The 9,279-nt window shown below is 44.1% G+C and overlaps 1 protein-coding gene across 6 annotated transcripts in view; it reads right to left on the bottom strand.

The window, feature by feature from the left end:
* Positions 1-413: 413 nt before the first annotated feature.
* Positions 414-9,279, bottom strand: part of il34 (interleukin 34) — a 123,832-nt gene continuing 114,966 nt past the window's right edge. For 5 of the 6 annotated variants that reach the window (XM_073069682.1, XM_073069681.1, XM_073069683.1 and 2 more), the window contains exons 5-7: positions 3,958-4,125; positions 2,311-2,449; positions 414-1,458 (exon numbers count right to left, since the gene is read on the bottom strand). In XM_073069682.1, the coding sequence (XP_072925783.1) occupies positions 1,295-1,458; positions 2,311-2,449; positions 3,958-4,125 (471 nt within the window). In that variant the 3' untranslated portion in view covers positions 414-1,294. The remainder of the gene's footprint in view (positions 1,459-2,310; positions 2,450-3,957; positions 4,126-9,279) is intronic. The other variant, XM_073069685.1, reaches the window with a different exon arrangement.

The raw sequence follows: 9,279 nt of genomic DNA, 5'->3' as shown, positions 1-9,279 counted from the left end.
ATCCTCAACAGGATGGCAATATTTTAAATAGATATATATTTGTAAATATATATTTGAAAATTATATAAATAATGTAAAAATGTTAATAAATCCTTTTTTAAAAAGGCAGAAGCTAGTCATTAATCTCACAGTTACCAACATTGCTCAGGTATCTGACAACCAGTGCTACTTGTAGTTGTATACCTGTGAATAATCTTCATTAAATGTGTGTCTAGGAGTTTCATTGCATCCTTGTGCATGTGGCAATAAACTAATCTGAATTGTGAACAAGACCAGCAATGATTACCCACCCTAGATGCCCTCGAGCAGAAGCAGTGATCACCCTCAGTTGCTGTAGCCTGTCCGATGAAGATGTTTTTAAAGTGTGGGATTAGTGTGCGAGGATGTGCTTGGCGGGAAGGTGAGATTCAACCTTTGTTACTTCCCCACAATAGAATATAGTATTTTATTTATATTTGGATGTAATAAGTACACATGTTGGACTGGCAAACAGCCCAGAGTCAGAACATTGACAGGATGGGAGACACTAGAAGCATTCAGACATTTATTATCCAGTACATCATCTGATCACCAACTGTAGGTAGGAGGAATATACGAATGATCATTTTATCGGGCAGTGAGATGTGCAGACAATATCTTTCTGCTTCTGACACCAGTGTGGATTATAGAAGAGGATACAACAAATAGTTGTGGCTCTGTCATTAAAATCAGTTTCCTAATGAAGCCCCTCGCAATGGGTTGGCTGTTGCAGTAACATGTCCGTGCTGGGTAACAACGAGGAAGTCTCTGATTTACTTGTTTCAATCTTCTCCACCATGTGATTTCTCCCAGTATCTGAAGGGACAGACCGATCTCTTCTCACTAATTAGTCAGGTACCAGTCTCCAACCCATGTCCCTCTGCTGTTCTAGCCAGCTTTTCGAGTCTAGATGAACCATTAACATTACTCCTTGAGAGAGTTCCAGTTTTCCGGCTTCCTGCTTTGACCAGGCACTATGATCATCCTAGTCATGATATTGAATTGGGCTTACTGGTATTCTGAATCATGGGAGAAGGCAGGTGGAGGGTGAAGCTATCAAACTTAGTGTTTACAGTGTATGGACAGAGAGCTGCAAAAGAACTTGACCGGGTCAAATACTTACAAAAGGAACAGAAGCCAAAAGGGACACTGGAACGGGGATGCGGATGGGGGTAAGGGAAAGTTAGCAAATTGGTCACTGTCCACAGGTCTTCGTCAGTGAGTCCGTCATGACCCTTCCGCCAAACACAACCCAGTCCTGCATCTCCATGAGTACTCAGGCGACAGCAGGCGTAACTGTCTCGGATGCTTCTGATGTCAGCGAGGGAGTATAAAGCCTGGCAGAGCAGGTGCCTTTCTTCCTGACGGCGATGATGCAGGAGTTGGGTGGCTCTGTCATGGAACCCAGTTGCCTGCAGTTGAAACACCACAGCAGGAGACCTGGTTATTGGACGGTAACAGCACAATGATGCTCTCAATGATTCACTTCTCTACAAATGCCTGAAGTGGTCTCCCATGCTAGGCAGCAAGGACAGAAACCACTGGAATTGGCACCCCACTGAAACTGTCCCCCATTACCCCACATTAGCCCATCACTCTTCTCAGAGTGTGGATGGTCAGCCCTGTCAAGATCGGAGTGTGAAATCCAGGCTGACAGCACGTTCTATTCAAGACACTGCTACGCCAGGCACACGAATCCAACTCATTCTTGAGAAGTCTCCTCAGGGTCTATCCTTCAGCCAATCATACAGTAGTGAGACAGACCATTCAGCCCATCACATCCCATGTTGACCAGTGGGCTCCCATTTGTATTAATCTCATCTTTCAGCATCTGGCCCACAGCCTTTGATGCCCAGATGATTCAAGTGTTTGTCTATACCCATCTGAAATACCCCACTGACAGTAGATGGTAGGGCACTAAGGAATGTTGGTGAACAGAGGGAACTTGGGGTTCAAGTCTCTCATTCCCTAAAAGTGGCAGGGTGGTGAAGGAGGTATACGGCACGCCTGAATTCATAGGCTGTGACACAGAATATTCATGTTGCAACATTACAAAATGATGGTCAGGCTGCATTGTGTGCTGCCTGCAGATCTGTCGGAAGGATGTGACTGCACTGAAGAACACACAGAGGAGTATCCCTAGGATGTTGGCTGGATTGGAGGAGTTGAGTCACGGGGACAGATTGGATAGAACATGAAACATTACAGCACAATACAGGCCCTTCAGCCCATGACGCTAACACTACCTCTTAGCCTACTCTAAGAATTGAATACGACTCTGCCAACACTTACAATGGAAGATCTGTTTCAATACTCGGTAGCAGTTATCAAACAAGGCCTTGGGCCGGATTCGCCGTTTCCTGCTTTTCAGGTCCATGTCGCTGACTTGATAGAGTATTTTCTCCACCCGCTTGTCCTCAATGTCTTCAATCTGAACACCCAAGGGAAACAAGGAAGGATTCACTGAACAGCAGCCATTTCAATCAACACAATGCCAGCAGGGAGATGAGGAGGGGACTACACTCAAACCACAATTACAATCCTGGGCTGTATTTTGTAACCTCTGAGTCGGTTTACAATTGCTTGCTCCTAATTAATCCAGTGTTGGCGCGTGGCCTAGTGGGCAAGGCATCAGACTAGTAACCTGAAGGTCACTGGTTCGAGCCTCAGCTGAGGCAGCGTGTTTGTGTCCTTGAGCAAGGCACTTAACCACACATTGCTCTGCGACGTCACCGGTGCCAAGCTGCTTGGGTCCTAGTGCCCTTCCCTTGGACAACATCGGTGGCGTGGAGAGGGGAAGGCCTGCAGCTTGGGCAACTGCCGGTCTCCCATACAACCCTGCCCAGGCCTGCGCCCTGGAAACTCCGGGCGCAGATCCATGTTCTCTCGAGACCGACGGATGCCACCACAATTAATCCATAACATGCCAAATTCCTGACCAGTTTAGAAGAATGAGGAGGTGGTCTTTTTGAAACGTAAGATCTTTAGTTACGTTGACAGTGGGGATGTTTCTACTGGTGGGGAGAGTTGTGAACAAGGAGATATAACTACAAAAGAAAGGGACTTTCATTTAAATTGAGGGAAGTAAGAACTTCTCACAAAAGGTAATCAATCTCTGGAATTCTCTGCCGCTGAGTGTTTTGGAGGTGACATCACTAGAAGCATTTAAAGTTTGATGGATTTTAGAAAAATCAATCCTATTGAGCGAAATAAAGTCGATGTTTTGGGCTGAGACCCTTCATTGGAACTGAAGGGAAGGGGGAAGAAGCCAGAATAAGGTGGGGGCGGGGGGGGGGGGAGGGAAGCAATACAGTTTGCAGATAATACATGAAATCAGGTGAGAGGGAAGGTCGATGGGTGGGGAGGGGGATGAAGGGAATAGGTGATAGGTGGAAAAGGTAAAGGGCCGAAGAAGAAGGAATCTAATAGGAGGCTAGAGTGGACCATGGGAGAAAGGAAAGGGGGTGGTCCGATGGTCGGTTTAGACTCAATGTGGTGGATAGCTTGCTTCCATGCTATCTGACAATATGACGATGAATTTGTGGGAGACTGAGGGACAGGGTATGGTTTGGTCAGTAGGGGAGAGGGGGTGGGGTGAGAATATCAGGAATTAAGGCCTTGTCAACCAAACAGCACAGTAGGAAAGATGCAGTGACTAAATCCCAATGCTTGAGTAACCAGAAGTGGAGCAGTGCATGGATTTTGGGGGAGATTAAAGAGATGTGGAGGGGTGGATCAGTAAACAAAGCTAAGAATCCCAAAACTGAGCTGTGACTGGATCGGGAAAGTATGTGTGTGAAAGGTAGAGAGGGGATCCTGGACCCTGAGGGAGTCTAGCCTACACTGGGGAGACACCAAGTGAAAGAACATCTTTGCTGTTTTTGGCTTGTGGTCTTTGACCCATCTCAGGTCACCCTTTGCCCTTACAATAGAATTTACCATTTCTTCCACACCCATCCTCAGGTAAGTTAGCAGCATAGCAATGTCCTCCACATAAGTTCGAGATGGGTGTCTTTTTGGAAGAACTTCAAGAATTGTCTCCAACACTTGAGAATTGATGTAAATCCATAACAGCTTCAGGTCAACTTCATTAAAACCTTTGTTCCTCTGTTAGGAAAGAAAGAGGGACTTTACACTGGGAAGTAGATTCTACCAAGTGACATACAGAGACCAGCAAATACACACTGTGTCTCTATAATTTCACACACGCATGTAATAACCATGGATTAAATTCCTGTGATGTTTTATATCTTAGAAAATCTGAGTTTACCACAGCCAAAAGCTTTTGGAGATGTGTGTCATCTAAGAAACCCCCCCCCAAAAAAAACAAAATGTCATTACTTGTACTACACATTTCTTATTATAATCCCCAATGAAGGGTCTCAGCTCAAAACGTCAACCTTTTTCCCCCTTTTCTGACCTCCTGTTTTCCTACATCAGAGTGTGAGTGTGAATGTGTGTGTGTGAGAGAGACACCCTGGATTTTGAACATCTGTAAAATCTCTTGTGTTTCTTATACTAACTTCCAGTAATTATGTATTGTACTGTACTGCTGCCACAAAACAACTTTCCTAACATATGTCAGTGATAATAAACCTGATTCAGATTCAAATTTATTTATCATTGTACATACAGTGGAATGTGTCATTTAGATGAACATCCTGATACCATCCTTCCTTTCTCCCTCATTGAATGACCCCATGGCTGGTTTAAATTCCACCTTGAAAATAACTCTATGCCTTTCTCTGGAAAATGAAGCTGAAAGGTGAATTTTAAAAGTGATTACTCCTACTTCATGAAGACTACTCACTTCAGCAATACAAGTCCAGGATTGACTTACAAGCAAGAAGCCTTTCACTCCATTATTTCTGGCTCAATTGTCCATTGCAGGGCTCATTAATAGGATTAATAGCACTGATCTGTAGGGGGAGCCACAGGCTAACTTCTACTGTACTGCCAGAATTGAATTGACTTTATTTCTTACATCCTTCACATACATGAGTAAGAATCTTTACGTTACGTCTCCATCTAAATGTCCAATGTGCAATCATAGTAATTTATAATAAACAGAACAGTCAATGCAATATAGAGTACACTCAAATCAGTGTGAGTTCATCAGTCTGATGGTCTAGTGGAAGAAGCTGTCCCCGGAGCCTGTTGGTCCTGGCTTTTATGCTGCGGTACCCATTCCCAGATGGTAGCAGCTGGAATAGATTGTGGTTGGGATGGCTTGGGTCCCCAATGATCCTACAGGCCCTTGTTACACACCTGTCCTTGTAAATGTCCTGAATGGTGGGAAGTTCACAACTACAGATGCACTGTAGAACACTAGATTACAGCTAGAAGCAGATTCACTTACTGCCCACATTACGATAACTAGGTGAACAATAAATCCTTGCTTCAAAAGCCTATGTCGTGAATCATTTCCTTGTTTTGACTGCAGTGGATTACTCCTGATTGTCATTGGCATGACAAGGACAGATCAAAAACTCCCAGCCACAGAGGAGCAAAGCTCACATGCAACAATTATATGAGCGAAGAAATAGAAGGCAGGGCGGACTATTGACAGTCAACGTTAGTAGCATAGCTTGATATTCAAAGCTCCTTCACCACTCCTGTCAATCCCACAGTAGAAATGCATTGGGCACCAGTCTTTTACAGGTAGTCAAGGTAGCGAATACAGAGTGATGCAAAGTGGAAAGCTTCCTTCCCAGAGACAAGATAACCCACACCCTCAGAAAGCTTTATCAGCCTACTTCAGCCACAGAGCCCAGTTAAAGGATGTGGAGATCAACTCCGTGGGGGGCTGGTTAACTATCCACTGTAAATTGCCCCTCAAGCAGGGATGTGATTGAAGAACCCTATAGTTGATGATTATGCAAGGGAGAATAGGTTACAGGAAAGTAGGTGAGGGAATGGGTTTGATCTATGAGCTCACATGAACTCTGTGGTCTGAATGGTGTCTTGAAATACTGTACATCTAGTGCAAGCTTTTAATCTAGGCTCTGTGATCTATTGTTGCCCTTTGGAACTATAAACAGCCTCCAGCAATGTAGAGTATGAAGATGAAACTCAGGATTAGCTAGGTGGCTGTAAGTTATCTACACCCTTCCCAAAGTCACAAGACAGTCTTCAAACTGTCAATAACCCTTGGAAATTTTTTTGCAAACCATTCACTCTCAGGAGGTGAGCACCACTGGCACGACAGCACTCACAGAGTTTCCCAAGATGCAACAGTCCTCAGCTGACTTCCTACACTTGAGCTGAATCTCCAGGCAGGGCAGGAGTCACACAGCCCAAACCAGGAAACTGCACTAGGTTTATCCCTCTAAACAGTTTGCTAGCATAAACAGCTTCTTTTGCAACAAACCATCACCCCACTGAGCAAACTTGAACATGAACAGATCTATAATTCTGGATCTTGAAAACAACTTTGATTTTTGGCTTTCCGCTCTGTGTTCTCTGGATGTTTGAAATGATGCCACGGTAGCCTTAGCACAGCACTTTAAAACTCTGGAAGTAAGATCGGGAGTTCAATTCTCATCACTGTCTCTGAGGCGTTTGCATGTTCTCCCTGTGACTGCAGGCTCCGGTTTGCATCTCATTTATAGTGAGCTGTGGGCAGACTTGTTGGCGCTAGAAGCACAGCAACACTGTGTGTGCTGCCTGCAGGACTATCCTTACCGATTTGGCTTGACACAAAACTATGTATTTCCCGGTAAGTATGGATGTACCGGTTACAAATAAAGCCAACAACATTTATAAATTAAAACAGAAAATTTCTGAAATACTTAGCACAGCATCTATGGGGGGGGAGGGGGAGGGAATACATTCAATGTTCCATGTTAATGGTTGTTGTGGTGGGAGATTTTAATTTCCCAAATATTGATTGGCCCATCTCCCTAGAGTGAGGGGTTTAGATGGGGTGGAGTTTGTTAGGTGTGTTCAGGAAGGTTTCTTGACACAATATGTAGATAAGCCTACAAGAGGAGAGGCTGTACTTGATCTGGTATTGAGAAATGAACCTGGTCAGATGTCAGGTCTCTCAGTGGGAGAGCATTTTGGAGATAGTGATCACAATTGAGATCACAATTGAGGTTGTATTGAGAGCATCCTGAGCAGCTGCATCACTGCCTGGTTCGGAAATTGCACCATCTCGGATCACAAGACCCTGCAGCGGATAGTGCAGTCAGCTGAGAAGATCATTGGGGTCTCTCTTCCCGCCATCACGGACATTTACACTACACGCTGCATCCGCAAAGCAAACAGCATTATGAAGGACCCCATGCACCCCTCATACAAACTCTTCTCCCTCCTGCCGTCTGGGAAAAGGCACTGAAGTATTCGGGCTCTCACAGCCAGACTATGTAACAGTTTCTTCCCCCAAGCTATCAGACTCCTCAATACCCAGAGCCTGGACTGACACCTTACTGCCCTATTGTCCTGTTTATTATTTATTATAATGCCTGCAGTGTTTTGTGCACTTTATGCAGTCTTGGGTAGGTCTGTAGTCTAGTGTAGTTGTTTTTTTTTTCTGTGTTGTTTTTTACGTAGTTCAGTCTAGTTTTTGTATTGTGTCATGTAACACTATGGTCCTGAAAAACGTTGTACATAGCAGTTATGATCGAAATGACAATAAAAGTGACTTGACTTGACTTGACAATTCTATCTCCTTTACCATAGCATTGGAGAGGGATAGGAACAGACAAATTTGGAAAGCATTTAGTTGGAGTAAGGGGAAATATGAGGCTATCAGGCAGGAACTTGGAAACATAAATTAGGAACTGATGTTCTCAGGGGAAACGTACGGCAGAAATGTGGCAAATGCTCAGGGGATATTTGCATAGTGTTCTGCGTAGGTACATTCCAATGAGACAGGGAAAGGATGGTAGGGTACAGGAACTATGGTGTGCAAAGACTGTTGGAAGTCTAGTCAAGAAGAAAAGAAAAACTTACAAAAGGTTCAAAAAACTAGGTAATGATAAAGATCTAGAAGATTACAAGGCTAGCAGGAAGGAGCTTATGAATGAAACTAGGAGAGCCAGAAGGGGCCATGAGAGGGCCTTGGTGGGCAGGATTAAGGAAAACCCCAAGGCATTCTACAAGTATGTGAAGAACAAGAGGATAAGACGTGAGAGAATAGGACCAATCAAGTGTGACAGTGGAAAAGTGTGTATGGAACTGGAGGAGATAGCAGAGATACTTATTGAATGCTTTGCTTCAGTATTTACTACGGAAAAGGACTAAGGGACACGTGGATAGGTATGTGGAGCTTAGAAAATTAGAGGGCTATGGGTAACCCTAGGTAATTTCTAAAGAAGTACATGTTGGGCACAGCATTGTGGGCCAAAGGGCCTGTATTGTGCTGTAAATTTTCTATGTTTCTAATGGCTCCTTTTCATCTGAATGAACAAACTAACCTGGCAGTTGGCTTCAATCTGGGTAGGGCAGGAAGTATAAGCAAAATAAGGATAAAGAATTATTAGTCACATAGATGAGGTAGATAGACAAAGGCTTTTCCTTACAGTAGGAGAAACTAAAACAAGAGGGTACAGTTTTACAGTGAGAGGGGCAAAGACAATCTGAGGGGCAGGTCTATCCACACAGAGCATGTTAGACATTTGGAACAACCTGTCACAGGAGGTGATAGAGGCCAGAATTAGGAAAATTATGTCGTTTTCAGTGGTAGAGGAAGAATGGCAAAATAAAGGCAGAATTTTCGATGAAATTATTGGGATGAGTATTAACTTCCTCAAAAGCAGAGGGAGCTGGCAACAGATACATACTTCAGAATTCAGGACCACATACTTCGTTTACAAAATAAACTGCACTGTTCGAAAAAGCGCAGCCTGGCATGTTACATCTCACTCTGTGTGGTTTTGTTACTCTTTGAGGACATGATCTCTCTCTAATCTCAGCTGATTGAACTCTTCCATTAACTGCATGTTTATGCTTCAAATATTTAAATTCCTTCCCCTCCAGCTCATGCTCTGATAGCTCAGAAGCTCGAAGTGGTTAGATGTCTGAATATTTACACCCATCCTTAAATCTGGCCAAGTCACCAGAGGAGCCAAGGAGAAGTGACTTAAGATGTAGGTGTGATGAGTTCCCAACACTACTGCTCAGGGCTGGTGGTTGCAGAGATGAGTGACTCTCCCGGGCAGCAGCATGCATTAGGGAGAGGAAGACTTCCCCTTCCTAGCTTGCAAATAAACTTCATTTCGTAGGACTGGGGTCACTTAGAAGGCAAACTCAGCAAGT

Source organism: Hemitrygon akajei, chromosome 17, assembly GCF_048418815.1.
Source record: "Hemitrygon akajei chromosome 17, sHemAka1.3, whole genome shotgun sequence".
NCBI lineage: Eukaryota > Metazoa > Chordata > Chondrichthyes > Myliobatiformes > Dasyatidae > Hemitrygon > Hemitrygon akajei.
The sequence above is the reverse complement of the archived record's forward strand: the minus strand, read 5'-3'. Positions and strand labels throughout refer to the sequence as shown.